Source organism: Haplochromis burtoni, unplaced genomic scaffold, assembly GCF_018398535.1.
Source record: "Haplochromis burtoni strain Fernald_Lab_line unplaced genomic scaffold, NCSU_Asbu1 Contig_728, whole genome shotgun sequence".
Classification (NCBI taxonomy): domain Eukaryota; kingdom Metazoa; phylum Chordata; class Actinopteri; order Cichliformes; family Cichlidae; genus Haplochromis; species Haplochromis burtoni.
Window position 1 is genome coordinate 117,524 of NW_024583089.1, and position 16,412 is coordinate 133,935.

The 16,412-nt window shown below is 41.8% G+C and overlaps 2 protein-coding genes across 2 annotated transcripts in view; both read right to left on the minus strand.

Annotated features, from left to right (window-relative positions):
- rbm46 (RNA binding motif protein 46) overlaps positions 1 to 11,465 on the minus strand; it is a 33,170-nt gene extending 21,705 nt beyond the window's left edge. The window contains exons 1-7 of the mRNA XM_005949971.3: positions 11,324 to 11,465; positions 10,675 to 10,854; positions 9,608 to 9,788; positions 9,254 to 9,410; positions 8,348 to 8,477; positions 6,615 to 6,712; positions 3,026 to 3,419 (exon numbers count right to left, since the gene is read on the minus strand). Coding sequence (XP_005950033.1) covers positions 3,026 to 3,419; positions 6,615 to 6,712; positions 8,348 to 8,477; positions 9,254 to 9,410; positions 9,608 to 9,788; positions 10,675 to 10,854; positions 11,324 to 11,342 — 1,159 coding nt within the window. The 5' untranslated portion in view covers positions 11,343 to 11,465. The remainder of the gene's footprint in view (positions 1 to 3,025; positions 3,420 to 6,614; positions 6,713 to 8,347; positions 8,478 to 9,253; positions 9,411 to 9,607; positions 9,789 to 10,674; positions 10,855 to 11,323) is intronic.
- Positions 11,466 to 12,186: 721 nt separating this feature from the next.
- On the minus strand, positions 12,187 to 16,051 carry LOC102306611 (lecithin retinol acyltransferase). Its single transcript, XM_014330185.2, has 5 exons — positions 15,785 to 16,051; positions 15,534 to 15,639; positions 15,334 to 15,408; positions 14,438 to 14,590; positions 12,187 to 12,350 (listed from the first exon to the last, which is right to left on the minus strand). Exons 1-5 carry the CDS (start codon positions 16,000 to 16,002, stop codon positions 12,195 to 12,197), a joined length of 708 nt encoding a protein of 235 aa, XP_014185671.1. The 5' UTR covers positions 16,003 to 16,051; the 3' UTR covers positions 12,187 to 12,194.
- Positions 16,052 to 16,412: the final 361 nt, after the last annotated feature.

The following is a 16,412-nucleotide window of genomic DNA, read 5'->3' on the forward strand; positions in this document are numbered from 1 at the left end:
TTCAGAGTAGGTCCACTCCTCCACTGCCAGCAGAGATTTGATGTTACCCCCTAAATCTGAGGGTAAGACTCACCTATTTCCTGAGGAGGCTCTGTAGTTGGAGCACAAGCTCCTATTTTATAAAACTACTCTACTGCCATCCCCAAACTGGATTCTGTATGTTTGTAGCAAGCAGTGACCCACTAATATAGACACTGGCACCTTAGTTCTATGGTACTCAAAATCAACATCAGCCAGTATTTGTTGTTGACTCATTTTCCACCATAATTTGCAAATAAATTCTTTAAAAATCAGACAATGTGATTTTCTGGACTTTTTTCCCCCTCATTTTGTCTCTCATAGATGAGGTATACCTATGATGAAAATTACAGGCCACTCTCATCTTTTTAAGTGGGAAAACTTGCAAAGTTGATGGCTGAATAAATACTTTTTCGCTCCACTGTACTTTGGTTAATTCTCAAGGAAGCAAATGACTACAAGAGAAACATAAAACTGTTTAAAACTGGTGACAAACTCAGCCAAACTTTAATCTACAGCTGGATTATTATGAGAGATATTCGATCAGAACTGATGAGAGATGTGGTTATTATGCAGAAAATGAACAATTTCACAAATAAAACATCAACTACAGATGAGGAGAAGATCTATGCTGCACAGTTCTATCTAAATTTGAACTGAGAATGACAGGAAATTCATCCACGTTGTTCAATGTTTCACAGAAAATATTTAAAACTGTCTGACAACCAGCTTCACAGTTTTATGCAGCCGGTTAAACTTTGAAAAGGGGGGACTGATTTGACTCCTCACAGAGGAAAAAAATCCATTATACATTAAACTGATGACTTTATATGTTTTTAGTTTTTGCTCATTAAAAAGTTTTAACAAATATTCTTCTTTTTTTCCTCCCTACAACTGCTGCAGCTAATGAATGCTTTCGATTAAAGTTGAACTTTCTAGCATGTTTTGGATTCATTATGCAGTTGTGGTCTCCACTCCCACCCCACCTGCAACCTCTCCTTCATCCTCCACTCTGCTGCTCCTATCACAAAGTCTGGCCCAGGTTTATCATCATCAGTCGACAGTATAACAAGTAAAACTAAACTAACAATTACAAGTTGTTGTGATAAAACATTAGAATTCACTTAAATAACAATAAAAACTCAATTTTAGTGAAAATTAAAACTAAATAAAAATATAAAGAAAATACTTTTAGGTAAATGTTATTTTGACTTTAGAGAAAACCTACTGGTTTTCCAGTAAAATTAAAATAGTCCAGTTAGTCCTGAAACCAAGTCCAAATACAATATGTGTTTGTTAATGTGAGGGAGAGACACGTAATAGTGAAGCTGCAACGAGCAGAGAACGTGAAGGTGGACTAGTTTAAATCCCCGGAGACAACCATCCAAAGAAGGAGAGGGGAAGACGAGACTGCAGTCAGGGGTGGTTTACGAGATATTAGAGAGAGCTGCTGTGATGTGTGGTTTGCAGAAGGTAGCACTGACAAAAAGACAGTGGATTGTCATAGGGCGTGTCCAACATGGACGAGATAATCAATGAGTACATCAGAGGGACAGGGCAGCAGTTTGAAGAAATTAAAAAGGCTAAAAAGGCAAGGCTGAGATGGTTTTGGACACGTGAAGAGCAGATAGTGGAGACAGAGCTGCCAGGCAAGAGGAAAAGACGAAGGCCACAGAGACAGGGTGAGGTGGAGGTAGACGGTCCGCTGCTGTGACCACTAAAGGCAGCAGTTGAAAGAAAGGAGAAGCAGACTGTGACCTGAATAAAAAGCTGTCATTTTTAGATGTGCCGAATCTTCTCCCTTACATTACTTCATATTTTTGTCAGTGAAATCTGCTATTTTCTGCATAATGCTACTTCTACGGTAAAGTGGCTGTTGAGGTACAGCCGGTCATAGACTAATCCAGCCTGCATGCCAAAGTAACTGAAGCCCGAGTTGCTCTCTGGTGCGTTTATAATAATGTGAGTGTGTAGGAGGGATGTGGTCTCTGGCCTGCTGCAGTGGAGAGGTGGTGCAGTGAGCTCATGGGGTGGTGCCGGGATGTCAGAGGGGACAGGTGATAATGGTGGCACTGATGACTCGCTGCCCTTTTAAAGTGATGAAAGAGACTGGTGGGAGCGCTGTGTGTAGCGGAGGAAGCCACAGAGAGAGCTGGCTCCGGGCTACAAGACAGTGCCAAACATAAAAAGACGCTTGTGGTCAAAAATAAAGCCGAAACCATGACAACTGTACACTGTGTGGGTCCGGTCATTTCACAGTGTTAGATAGAAAGCTGGTGTGAATGAGGCATGTTGCATAGAGTAAAAAAAAACACTCTTTAAAAAAAACAGTCCATTTGCCAAAGTTTACATCTGATTTTGTTTAAAGCAGAGCTTTCTGTAGAGTTTTCACTGTGTTTATTTGGGACTTAAAGTCCTTAAAAAGTTCAAATTTATCACTGACTGGTGAAGAAATTGGAAAGAAGAAATCAGCAGTCACCCTCCATGTTCACTTTACCTTAGTTAGCCTCTCATGTGTTTGACCTACACACGAGTAATACAAGAGTACATGAGGGGCTCAGCTCCAAATACTGGACGCCTCAGTAAAAATAACTGAAGGGAGCCAAAACTTTGACAGCTGCTTCTTCATCTTCCCCGGGCATTTCAAAACTCCTGGCCTCTTGCCTCTGTCTCCTAACCCTTGGACTTCACTTTGAGAGAAAACGTCATTGACACAAGACCCTTTAATAATGCCAATCTGTGGATCTCTGCAGAAGGCCGTCTTTTTCACGTCACTACAACATTAAATGCAGGTTATAGAAGCAAAGCCCACCAGTGGCTTCATTAAAAAGGCTGGAAATTGAAAGAAAAGGTAACCTGAGACTATCAAATTAAATTTTATTTTCTTATTTTTCCTGCCGGAGACTTTGTGCCTCTGGTTGGAATCGTACCAGCGACCTTTCACTTCTACATAAGAGGCAAAAAAACCCCAAACATATAAAAGATTTCTATTTTTTCCCCCACTTACCTCGACTCCCACTGTAGAAGGGGTTTGTCAGTGGCAGGGACACCAGTCTCATTGGGTCTCTTCCCATCATCCCTCCATCATTCTTGTGCAGCCCAAATGTCCCGTTTCCTCCGTTCCCTCCTCCTCCTCCCTGACTACCTCTGGTGCCGCACTTCCGGCCAGCTGCACCTCCGTCTTTGACACCCGCTGGTTTGGCCAGCGTCACCTCCACAGCGGCTCCGTCGATCTGGGCTCCGTTCATGAGGCTGAGCGCGGTGAGGGCGTCGCTGCGAGAGCGGTAGTGGACGAAGGCGTAGTCGGTGAGCTTCTTGACTCTCTCCACGCAGCCCGGCTTGAAGCGGGAGAACTCCTGACGAAGAGTTTCCTCCGACGTCTCCAGCATGAGGTTTCGCACCTGAAGTACAAACGAGATAAGTGGCTGCTCAGGCTTTGAAAGCAGAGAATGAAATAAAACACACAGCAGACAGACGATGCAGATCACTTTTATTCCTGGTAACCATGTCCGAACAGCAGCAGGAACAACCCTCTGGCACCAAAAAATATGTTTGATTTCACATTTTTAGTCAAACCTTTTCAAAAATGATCAAACAAAAGGCGTGTGGCATTACATGTCCTCGTTGATCTCACCACGTTTTGACCCAGAACCATTTTATTTGTCATGATTTCACCTGATGAAGTGAAAACAGGCTTCCCCACTCACACCTTACCTCAGGTGACCTCAAAAGGTCACATGACAGTGTGGTCTCAACCCCCGGTGATGATAATGGCTAAAGCCTTTTTTCACACATTGTGGGTCATGTGATCAATAGAGGGTTAACAGCCACCTAAGAGGAGAACCTCAACTACAGTTTTAACTCCATCTTTTGGTTTCAGAACTGAAAGCGCCTCTTGGGTGGGAGTAGAAATGTCTTCACGAACTTAAACAAGTGCAGCTGCCTTCTATTATTTTTACAAGCTCTTAAGGAGCCAGTGTTGGGCAGTGTTAGGAGAAGCTGGCTGAGATATGCACCTAGTTTTTTCAGGTTTTTCAGGAAACTAACTGTGACCAGACCAAGCTAATTCTGGGCTTAGACCCAGAATTAGCTGGAAAGATTATTTCTCTCGTCTGGCCTGGAAATTCCTCGGAAACTTCCAGGAGGAACTCAACTCTGGATGGAAATGGTGTCAATTAAATCACCAGAATAACAAAATAAATCCAGACAGGCAGAAAGTGCTGGGCGTTTAAGTGAAGAGCCAGACAGGAAGTAGATTTGCTCTGTCACTAACCGTTTATCAATACAGGACACTAGGTTGCCTAGGTAACCCTGTAAAGTATTTATTGCCCTGCCAATCAGCGGTACCCAATGGCTTGCCTCGAAGCTGAGAAATCATTTAATTGATTTCCCATCATCTCTGCTCGCCGCGTTGCTTCTGTTTGCTTCCTTTTGGTCTCGTGTGTTGAGTACAGATGAATTTAAATGGTTTTTTTTGTGCATTTTTCTATTCAATTCAAACAAATCACAACCGCAGTCGCCTCAAGGTGCTTTATATTGTACGGTAGGGACCCAACAATATTACAGAGAAAGGCTCCTGTATGTTTAGTGTCAGCAGCTTTTGTGGCTCTGCTATTTTCTAGCAGCTCGATGGTGTTTTAGAGCAGCTGAATTCAGAATAAAGCTGTTCCCTGTTTTTGTTGTCAGACAACTGCACAAGCATGAAACAGGCACACACACCCTCCCTGTTAAGACCTAAAAACAACTTATGGCCATAAACAAAGCCGAGACTGTGAAATGAGATAAAGGTTCTGGTCTATTACACCCCAAAATACAATTAAAAGCGAGTTCATGGCCTACTAACTAACAATTTTATTTATTTTATTTTCATATTGAGTTTTGTTCATTAGGTTTGTAATTAGTTCCTTTTTGTGATCCCTCTCAGTCCCCGACTATGTGACTTTACTTCTGTTAAGTCAGCCCTCGCCAGTCAGTTGTGTCTCTGTTTCCTTTTAGTCTGTCCCACGTTTTTATATATTTGTCTCTCTTATGTTTCCTGTCTTGTTTTGATAGTCCCCATCTCAGTTCAGCTTCCCCGTCTCGTCAGTCAGATTTAGCTCGCCTGTGTTTCCTGGTCCATCTTCCTGAAGTCTGTCTGTCAGCGTGGCTGTTTCTGTTACTTTGCTCTGCTTTTTTATTTTGTTCAATTAGCCTTCTTGCCAGTGATAAACTTGTATATTTAGTTAAGCCCATCTACCAAGTCCTGCCACACAACTTTTCCATGACATGCTCAGCAAACTCAGCCCAGTTTAATGCAGAGATGTGCATTAAACTTAATGGTAAAATGATCGGGAACGTTTTGGTTGAGATTCCCTAGATGGAAGACCTGAACTGAAAACCAGCTCATTCGCGATGCATGCAGCAAACCAGCAGGATAAGCCTCAACTACCGTGGAGCTGCAGATTTATCCAGGAACAAGCTTTCTGTTTTGGACACGTGAGCTTCATCGAACTCCTTACAAACACCTTTAGAGTTTTAAAGATTTACTGTCTTTGTTACAGCCAAACCGAAGCAGAAGACAGTGGAGCTGGTGACTGAAGAGGTATAACAAGAGCCACCCGAGCACATTAAAAAGCATCCTGATTAGTGTCTTTGAAACTCCATCTAACACCAATGTTAGTGAAAAAGTCTTAACAAACTCAAGCAGTCACATTTTGTGAAGACGAACAGATTCTGCTCGACTTCTCTCTAAACTTCATCGCTGTGGCTGATGAGAGGCCGAGTGAACGGAGCAGCTGCGAGCAGGTTTTCTCGAGTCGAGGGCTTGGTTTGCTAAAAATACCCCTCGCACTGTACATGCTGGCCTCGGATCACACCTCAGTGTTTCAGCCTCCTCAGTAATTGATCCCCTGGAGGGTGAACGGCTCCTGCTGCTGCTCACCTTTGATCTGGGTGAGGCAGATGAGTGTTTTATGGGTTTCTGCCTGAACACACGCCGACCTCTGCTGCACAGCGCAGCTTTCGTTACACTCGCTGAGGCCCGACTCCCTAAACCGAGGGTTGAAGTCAGGTTTGGGAAAGGATGGATTGTCACAAACGATGCAGCCAGATCCAGGCCTGTTTCCACCAATCAGAGTTCAGCTACTTATCACGCTACATTAAATCTACAGTGACAAACATTAGTTCAGTTTGTTTTCCAATCAATTACTGGTTCTGTCACTAGCTAACATTAACTAATGTAGCAACCAACAAACCAGTGAGGTGGTGTCACGTTCTGTACCGGCAAAAAGATGGCACTAAACAAGCTTTAGAAAATGTAAACACTTCTTACATCCAGCGTCACAGACGGTGTTAAATCTATGACAACAAGAGCACTTGCAGAGTGCAACACTTTATGTTTTTTATCATAACACGTTGCCATCGTTGTGATGTAGTAGGGCGTACATTGGACAGCTCTGTGTTTTCATATGATATATTACTCAACATGGTTCCTTGAAACTGTTTTTTAAAGGTTGACTTTAACCTTTAAACTTGTGGACACTACACTGCTAACAAACAAACTAAACAAAAAAGTTATAAATATACATACGTGTGTGTTTGTGTGTGTGTGTACGTACATAAAGGACCCTAACACGCTGCATGACCTCCTCATCCACATCTTTCTCAGGCTCCGCCCAGTCGACCTGGATGGAGTGACCCCACAGCTGGAAAGTTCCTGCGGGACACAGCAGCATCACGTGACTGTAACGTGAGGGTGCTGACGGTTTAAACCCGTCAATGAATGAACAACGCGCACACAGCTGGCTCTCCGCTGGCAGGACACACACATAATAAGGGTGGCTGTTAAAAAGAGGAAGTTTTCACGTTGCTCTCAGCAGATGAGGCTCCTCTTCCTCCTGATTAACTTCCTGTTTCACACCATTGTGATTCTCATTTTAAATCTCACTTTCATTAAAAAAAATTTTTTTAAGGGAACAAAAACCTTTTCATCTTTGTTTCCCTTCTAAAGTTGCTGCTGGTGGTTAGAGTAATAACCTCGGCTTTATACCTTCAGTTTCCTGTAGCTGCCCTGAATCAACACCTGCTTGACAGGTGTCCGACTCCACCGTGCAGGAAATCTGCAGGAGCAGCAGTTTGAAGATAAAATAAGCAGCTGGGGAACATGTTTGTGGTTAATCCGGTGAATCGATTGACTGAAGGATCAATGTCCAATGCAGCCCAGGGGCTGAGACAGGAGGGAACCGATAGCTTAATGGAAACAGCTAGCTGAACCTCCGGACAGCGGCGCAAACTCATCGGGAGGGGAAAGGAGGCAAAGGGGGGAACACTGCAGGGGTGTTCTCATACTCACGGCTCAGTTATCCAACATGATTAGCACTGTTAGAGCCACTGAACGTGATTTTTTCCAAAGTTTGAGCTTCAAATATGAGTAAAACTGAAAAATAAAGACAAAAGAAAAAAAAAAGAGGCAGAGGTGAACACAGTGCCTCAAAGCAGCCACATGGAGCCTTCAATAACACCTCATCCCCTCTGCACACAGCTGGGTTACACCTCTGGGCACCTACAGTGTTTGGTTCAATGGTCAGTGGGATGCAGAAACTGCACGCGTGCTATTATCTGCACAATGTGTATTTTCTCAGATTTTCAGTTTCAAATTTCCAGACTGTCTTATTTAATCCACTTAACGTACATAATTCACTTACTTTCTGCATGTAATGCTACTTACTGCACATAGTGTCCTTCTGTATATATCCACTTAATGTATCGTGTGTCAGGATACATTCCACTGCATGTTGCACTTGTATGTGACAGATAAATAATCTTGGCCACTCCCCTTGTCTTTGCAGACCGAACTCATCAATGCAAGACACACCGTCTGTCCTGCTTCAGATTCATTACAGCAGTTTGTTTCTGCAGTACTCTTGTATCACAGCAAAAAGGTTGTGGGTTCAAACCCATGTGGAGTTCTGAATGTTTCTTCTGCCGTTACAAAAAGCAAACATGCCGGGTTGGGTTGTTTTCTCTCTTACATCATCGCAGCACTCAGAGCGGCTGGAGCTCCAGTTTCCTTCATTGCTCTGTTTTTGTGACTTTGGTGCTTAAAGGACTCGAGCACTCCTGTGGATTCTACATCAGTGAACTCATCTTCTGCTGCTTAAACGATCAGAGCTTTGGAAGCTGCTGCCTTTCCTCTTTAAACCCTCGGACCCAGAAGTCAGTCTGTGCTGCCCTCTGCTGGACGCTGAGAGGAACTGAGTCAGCTCAAAGTGAAAACAAACAGTGGACACACAGATGTCTTCAAAGGTTAGGAAGGAAACACGTGGAGGAGGAGGACGAGGAGGAAGGCTACCTGGAATGAGCTTCCTGCGAGCCATCGCTGCAGCTTTGTGGGACTCGTACTCCACAAAGGCGAAACCTCGATTTCTGTTCTTGTCTGTGGTGCTCGGGTACACGATCGCATCCACCACGCCGTCCGTCACCTGGACACATAGACGCAGAGGGGGAGGAGCAGAAACTGAGATCTGAGAGACACACACTGCTTCAGAGAAGAGAGCAAACAGTACGACAGGGAGAGTGAAAGGAATCATCTGATTTTAAAGTGCCTTAACTTGTCCTGTTAGAAAGCCTTTTGAAATAACAATATATATATTGTGTTTTATCATCATAAAATTCACAAACCAGCTCCATAAAAGTAGAACAGGAGGCGTCCTGCACAGATGTGACTCCCATCAAAAAGCCACAGTGTCAAACTAACACACGTAACACACAGTGGGCTGCTCTGCTCTCTTTCCCGCTGAGGCCATTTTTACCATCTTTAACATGACGTTTATAAACAAATATCTGTAGGGGACCCATCTTTCTACTGAATATTTTCAGCTATTTTTTCAGGTTTTCCATCAAAGACGGAGAGGAGGAGGAGGTGGAGGAAGCTGCCAAGCAGCAGATCAATCACTGCTGAATTAAACAGCAGCTGTGCAGAGAGCGGACAGCTGAGTCTCAAACTGAGAGGTGGCCGCGAAACTCTGCAAAGAAGCAAAGCTTCCACAGTGAGGACACATTAAAGCTGCAGAGCAGGCCAGACTGAATCTGAAATGATCCATCTGCTACCTGTAAGACTTTAACTTAGAGCATCTTCTTCCTCTTACAGCGGTCTGACCCTCCTCCATTTCCATTAGCAGTGATGAGGAATAAGCTTGGACACAAAGATGCTGGTATCACACCAGGAACTGTGGGTCAGTGAGTGAGTCTGTTTTACCTTCCTCATCTCCTCGATGATCTCGTCCTTCCTCTTGTCTTTGGGGATGGAGCCGATGAAGAGGCGGCAGTTGTCCAGACTCACGCACACGCCGATGAACTTCCCAGGGCGCACCTCGTAGTTGTCCAGCATCTGGATGGCTCTCTGCGCTGCTTCTCTGGAGCACAGAAACACTCGTTTTTAAGCTCTTTGCACAGGTTTCACTTCACTGGACTGCTTAACTACTTTTACCAATAAGAAAAAATAAATGAACATATACTCAGTGTGACGTGACTCAAAATGCCTGTGTCCTACACATATAAACACCTGAAAAACAAACGCAAGAGTCAAAGAAAACTGAGGAAGACGAGCGACCTGTCGGTGTACATGACGAAGGCGTAGCCGCGGTTCTCTCCGCTGAACTCCATCATCAGTCTGAACTCGTAGATCCTCCCGGCTTTCTCGAACAGCGGCACCAGGTCATCCTCGTACATGTCTCTGGGAATCTTTCCAACGAACACCTCACAACCCCGCGGGGGGGCGGGACCCTCCCAGCCTGTACCACAGACACAGAGTCAGCTGATCAAAGCCTTCGTATTCATAAACACTTCTATCACTTATTTGATCAGATTAGAAGGGATTTCTGGGATTTCTACTGGGATTTTCGACTTTTTAATTAGGAGCTTAAGTAAAAAAAATTATTATTATTATTAAAATATGTGGAGTGGAGCAGATGCTGCTGCAGGTATTTTTGACAGCTGTGCAGATTACAGCAAATCTGATAAACTGAAAGCAGTATAAATTAAAAAAATTAATGCATGACTTACAAAAAAAAAAGTTTATGTAACAAAATCATAATTTTTTTAAATTTAATAATTGAAATAAATTTAAATACTAAAATTAAAACTTAAATAATAATAATAATAATAAAATTTAGAATATATAAATAATAATTTATTATTGAATTGACTTTTTAATGAAAACAATAATTCACATTTGTAAAAGTAAAGAAAATTAAATGTGCAAAAATAAATTATTTGAAACTCATTAAAGCAAAATGAATATATAAAAGACGTATTTATCTGTTAGTTAAACGAGTACTGTATACTAAAAATAAAATCACCAAATCAAAAGAACAGGATGCAAAATATTTCAGTTTTACACAAATACAATGAACTGCAATAAAGAAGAATATCATCGGTTATTTAAAAAAGTGCAAATAATTTACATTAGTGAATTCAAATGTATGCCTTAATAAAAATAAAATGGTTTTAATGAAAACAAAGCCCACAGTTTCCCCTCTGATCTCTGCTTCACATCTAACCAGGGAGCCACCTTGGTACCTGCCTCTCTCATACACATCTGTTTTGACACAAACGGGACTCCACAGCTACCCCGGGGCTGTTGTTTGTCTCTTTTACTTGTGTCGCAGGTTGACATACCTGGAGGTGGACCTCCGTACTTCCTCTGCCCGTTCTCCTGCACCATGTTGTAGCCCGTCTTATCGATCAGGGACAGCAGAGCCATCTCTTTAGCACAGATCACCTTTAAGTCCTCCTCCATCACCAGCGGCCTCGCCTCTTCACCCGAGTCCGTGTCCACGTCTCCCTCCATGGGATCCTCTGTCCGACAAACAGCTAGGTTACCTGCCAGCTCAGGTGAGACTGCAACACTCATAAATTGAACCCGAGGGTGATGTGAACTTTTAGTGTCTTATAATTTATTTTACTCTCTTGAAAATATTATCTGTGCTTTTTGCCTGTTTTCTAAGTCACCGTTTTCGTATATACTAAAGCCGCTATAAAAGCTAAACTAGCTTTCATTTGCTTTTGTAGTTTATTTTTCACAGTTTCAAGCGTTCAGTTCACATCTTAACGCCAAATAGCAACATTTAACACTAATAGTTTCTTTCTAAACTGCTCGTGTGTAGCTAGCTTTATTCGTTTAAAGCTTAAAAGCAGCCAACGATCCGCTGCTAACTCAGCATGCTAGCAGTTCCGTGATATAGCTTAAACTTTCTCTTCGTCCGACCGTTTGTAAACCATTAAACCATGATAATGAAATTTTATTTTGGGTCGGATAAAATCTTACCGCTTCTTTCCAGCTCCATTTCCTGTCACAATGAAATAAAACCCTCCCGTTCCCGGACGATGCTGCGCTCTTCATCAACGACTCACCGAGAAAAGAGGCCGGGCCAACCTGACACCTGTGAGTGACAGGAAGCTGGCCTCCCGTCAGCCAATCACAACGTTCCTCTGTATAGGCGGGGCAACAGAAAAAAGATAAAAAAAAAAAAAAATCTAATAAAACAAAATAAAATCTTAAAGTATGACCCTGAACTTTGGAAATTGTTTTATAATAGGAATAATAATAATAATAATAATAATAATAATAATAATAATAATAATAATAATAATAATTTAATTAATATACCCCTCCAAAAATCTAAATGTGATTTTATTTACATTAAAAAAACAAATAAACTATAACACCAATGAAACGAAATAGGAGCAATAAAAAAATAACAAAATTACAAAATGTAAACGAAGCATGTGTAAAATAATTTTGGAATAATTATCTAATAAAAACAAAAAATAATAAAATGACACAAAACCATATACTAATCATGTTATGTTAATAAATTTGCTTCTTGAACTAAAATTGTGATTAAAGCAGATCTACACTTGAAGTAACCTGGAAAAGACAGAGACTCAAGTCTGCTGAAGTAAAATAAAATTTTATTTAATATATGACTTGAACATACAAGAAATAAGGCAAACTTATTTTTCTTGTTCTCCTCGACTCCAAACATTTTTTCTCTTGGTGATGACTCAGACTAAAAGTCTGTAAAATGCCAGGACTCAACACTTATTGAACTTTAAATATTTTATTGAATTTTCCTTTTTGAATGTTTTGTTGTTCAGGGGGCAAATTTCTGCAAGTTTGAATGGCTGGTTTTTCTTCATGAGGCCATCCAGATGAGGAAAGGCAGTATAACAGCCAGTAGCACAGAGCACAGACTCACAGCCTGCAGGTAAAGCACCCAACACAGTGCCAGCACTGCCGCTGACTTGGCAACACGCTGACTCAGTAGCAGCTTCCTCATCGTCTTACAGAACTGATGAGGAGAAGAAGAAGAAAGGCAATAATGTAAAACCATCTATTATAGTGATGGTAATTTAAAACCCTTAATCTGCTCGTCTTATAGTGTGAGGAAAGAAATACACTGACGTGTATAGGGGGCAAATATTCAGTTTTGTGTTGAAATGAATTGAAAGGAAAAGTTTTTAGTTTATTAGAGTGGTACCTGAAATTTTCCCAGTGTCACAGTCACAAGCCTAACTTTAGACACACCTGTTTAACTGCACTTTGACAAAAATATCTAATCAGCCAATCACATGGCAGCAGTTGAGTGCATTTAGGGCCATGATCAACCTGCTGAGCATCCGAATGGGGAAGAAAGATGATTTAAGATGATTTGTTGGGTGTTTCAGAAACGGGTGATCTGCTGGGATTTTCTCACACAACCATTTCTGAGGTTTGCAGAGACTTTTTTTTTTCACTCCGTGTGAAAATGCCTGGTTGATGTCAGAGGTCAGAGGTCAGAGAGTGTCTGGTTTGACTGATAGCAAAGCAACAGTAACTCAAATAACCACTCGATGCAACCAAGATATGTAAAAGACCAACAGCAGCAGATAACTGCACCAGGGGTGTCACTCCTGTCAGCTAAGAACAGAAAACTAAGCATACAGTTTGCACGGGATCACCAAAAACAGAACATTGGACAACAGAAGATTTGAAAAATGCTTCTTGGTCTGATGAGTCTCCATTACTGCTGCAGCATTCAGATAATAGAGTCAGTGTTTCCACTAGATGGAGTAGTTGCACAGTAATCTGGTTTTCATGGCTTTACATTTGTAGACAGTCACTTCTGAAACAAGTGAAAACCATCCACAACACATGCTTTTGTGCTTGTTTATCAGCTGACCGATAAATTGTCTAATCTTAAAGGTACTGCCATGCTACCACGCAGCTGTCTTTAATGACAACTTTCGCTTTTTTACAAGTCTTCTATCCAAATGACGTTCTTTAAGCCGCTTTGCTCTTTTTAAATCTCACTTTAATTGCCACACTCATCTTCCTCCAGTTCATGCACTGCCTTCTTTCACGATTATGGTACATGCTTTTAATCGCATGCAGCAATCAGACGGCCTCGGAACAATGCAGCAACAACAAAAGAGCTTTCACTCAGGGCCTGTTGCTGCAACAGGGAGTCTTAACCCTATTAAAGAGGCAGGCTGGTCTGATCTGTGGTCAGTGTTAATCTGCAGCAGGAAACAACTGCTTCGCTGCTGAAGTGTAGGAAAGAAGCATGATCTGATGTGTGTTCACTGTTGGAGGAGCTGTTTGCTGTTCTTTCAGAGATTCTGAGCCTTAAGGTCAGAGTTTGGGTGAGAAGTTTTTACATGAGGATAGATTGTCCGATGGTTGTTTAAATGCATTCACTGATATGCTGTCGAGTGGCGCCCCCTAGTGAAGAATGTCACACACTGGTATTGCAGACTGAAACCGATTGAAAGCAGCAGGTTAGCAATCTGTCTGCTTTTATAAAGTGCAATTATTTGCCAACCAGGAGGATGCAGGTAATCCAAATTGTGGATTACAGGTCTCCTGTGCAATTGCCTTACCATTAAAAAAAGACCCCCAAGAGATTAAAGATGTTGGTGAACAGCTGGTTGACCAGATTGGTTGCTAAATATGAAGAAATTCAATGAAATTGCTAATTTCCCCTGATCGCAAGGAGGTTCCTGTCCTGTTCTTGCTTTACTGTGACAGTCAGTTACCTTCATAGTTTAAACATCACAAGCGCTTCAACTGCTATTTCAGCAGCTTAACTTCTTAATTCCATTTTTCATTTCCAAAGTCAGGAGCAGGATTTGAATCCATGCTGCCCACTGAGGAGTTGGACCTTGAATGTTGAATTTTGTGGCATTTACCCACCCAGAGACGAACAAGTGGTGCCATTACAGCTGCTTTCAGTGCTTCCACATAAACTGAGGAGAACTACAATAATAAGTTGAGCTTTCTATCAGCTATAAAAGACAAACTGACAACAGTCGTGCAGTTGTGTGATTGATTTTCCAAACGTGACTTTAAGATGCATCTATTAATAAGAAAAAAACACATTATCATCTCTAAGATCACCTGAAATGTCTGGAAGCTCATGACAGTGCCGTATCTGCAGTACATGACAAAGTGTTCACAGTTGTACCACAGCAGGCTGTAGGGCACGTCTCCCTCTAGCTTCTCTGCCCTTCTGGCCACATCCTCCCCTTTCAGCACTGCGTGGCTTAATACCTGCACACAGAAGAGAGCAGCCCGCATGTTGAAGTATGTTTGGGCAAGATCCCAAACCCCAGGATTCCTCTGTGTGGGTGTGTGTTTGAATGTTTGATAAAATGCTCAAGCACAGGAAAAAAGTGTTTGTATGACTGTGTGAATAGGACTTGTAGTAGAAAAGCACTTTGAGGTCTCAGTAGTAGCAGAACAGTGATTAAGTGCCCGATTACAGTAGGAAAGTGCTTTATATTCACAATTGTAGTAAAAAAAAAAAAGAGCACTCAAATTGTAGTAAAAAGGCACTTAATATTGGTGAAAAGCGCTATATAAGTACAAGAGTATTTACCATAACCCTACGTTGCCTGCAGCTGTTGCCACATCTATAATCCCTTCAGATTAACATTTATTTAGAAGGTTAGTTCCCAGTTTGTTGGCCAGAAACATTTGAAAAACAACATCGTGTTCTCTCTTTTTCTCAGTTTAAAGCTATAAAAGGTGTTGCTTCACAGGCAAGTGTTTCTCTTTTTACTCACTAATTTGGATTAACCCAAGAGTGGGTTCATGTATATTAAGCCCACAGTCTAGCATAAAAATAGTATAAAGAATCCTTAAATGTAACTTTATGACATCTCATACCAATAAAGTGCCTTTGGGTGTATTACTATTTAGACTAAGGATTTATCAATAATAGAATAATGTGTTAAGTACTTTAATTATAAGATGTTAAAGAAGTTAAAATGTTTGTTTTGTCCTGATTTCACCTTATCCATAGGGTTGACCCGTATGTCTGCTCCATAGGCAAAGTCCTCTACTGAGTCCACCCTCACACTGCCACACTGAAGACACAAGACATGGGTTAGATCTCATTTACGACTGATTCTTTACCTGCTGTCATTTGATATGAGAGAATAAGCTGTTGCACATTAAACCGGATGCTCAGCTGCTGCACCACTTGGTGTACCTTAGCCAGTACTCCAAGTAGGAGTCTGGTGTTGGAGACCATCTGACTGATCCGATACTGGTCACTGGAGATGACGGGCATGATGTCTGGGATGAAATGAGCTACTCTGTGGAAAGGAAAGGAGTCATGAAAAATAAATGGAAAGTGTGAGTCATTGGTGAGAAAGGAAGGAAAAACATTTTCACTTTTTTGAAACAGAATTTAAACCTTTGAACTGTTTCACTGATATTCTAGCTGTCTGTCACCCTTACCTGTCTCCACCCAGGTAAATCCCAAAGTGTATGAAGAGAGTCCTGGGAACCTCCAGCAGGTCTCCTCTGGTGAATATTGTGTCATATTTACTCTTCCTCTTCTCCCCTCCATGACACTCCGGCTCCTCTTCACTCTCCTTCTCTTTCTTCTTCTCCGCCGGTGGCTCGAATCCCGAGGCTGAGATAAAAAGCAGACCGAGGAGCGGCAGGGGAAACATGTCGAGAGGAGACCAAGGGGAAAGTGGAGCTGTCTGCGGTGTGGTTTTGTTCTGCTGGTGGGTGGGGCAGAGAGGGGATTAGAAACTGCTGGGAACCTTTAAGAGCCTTTTTTGAGCAGCACACTCTACAGTCACATTTTACATTGTTGACGTTGATCTCTAACAACATTTTAGAGTCTTAAATGTGATCAAAGATCCGTGCCTTGGTCACAAATAAACTTTAAAATCTTGATGCAGAATCTCAAACTTGATTTGAAACATAATCTTACCATCTGTCAGATAATATAAGCTGCAGCCATTGTTTCCATGTAGTTGTAGTTCCCACATGTCACCAACAGATGGAGGTAACAGTGTACCAATCCACAGAAGACTACGTTTATAATGAGAAACATGAGAAGCGTTGTATGAAG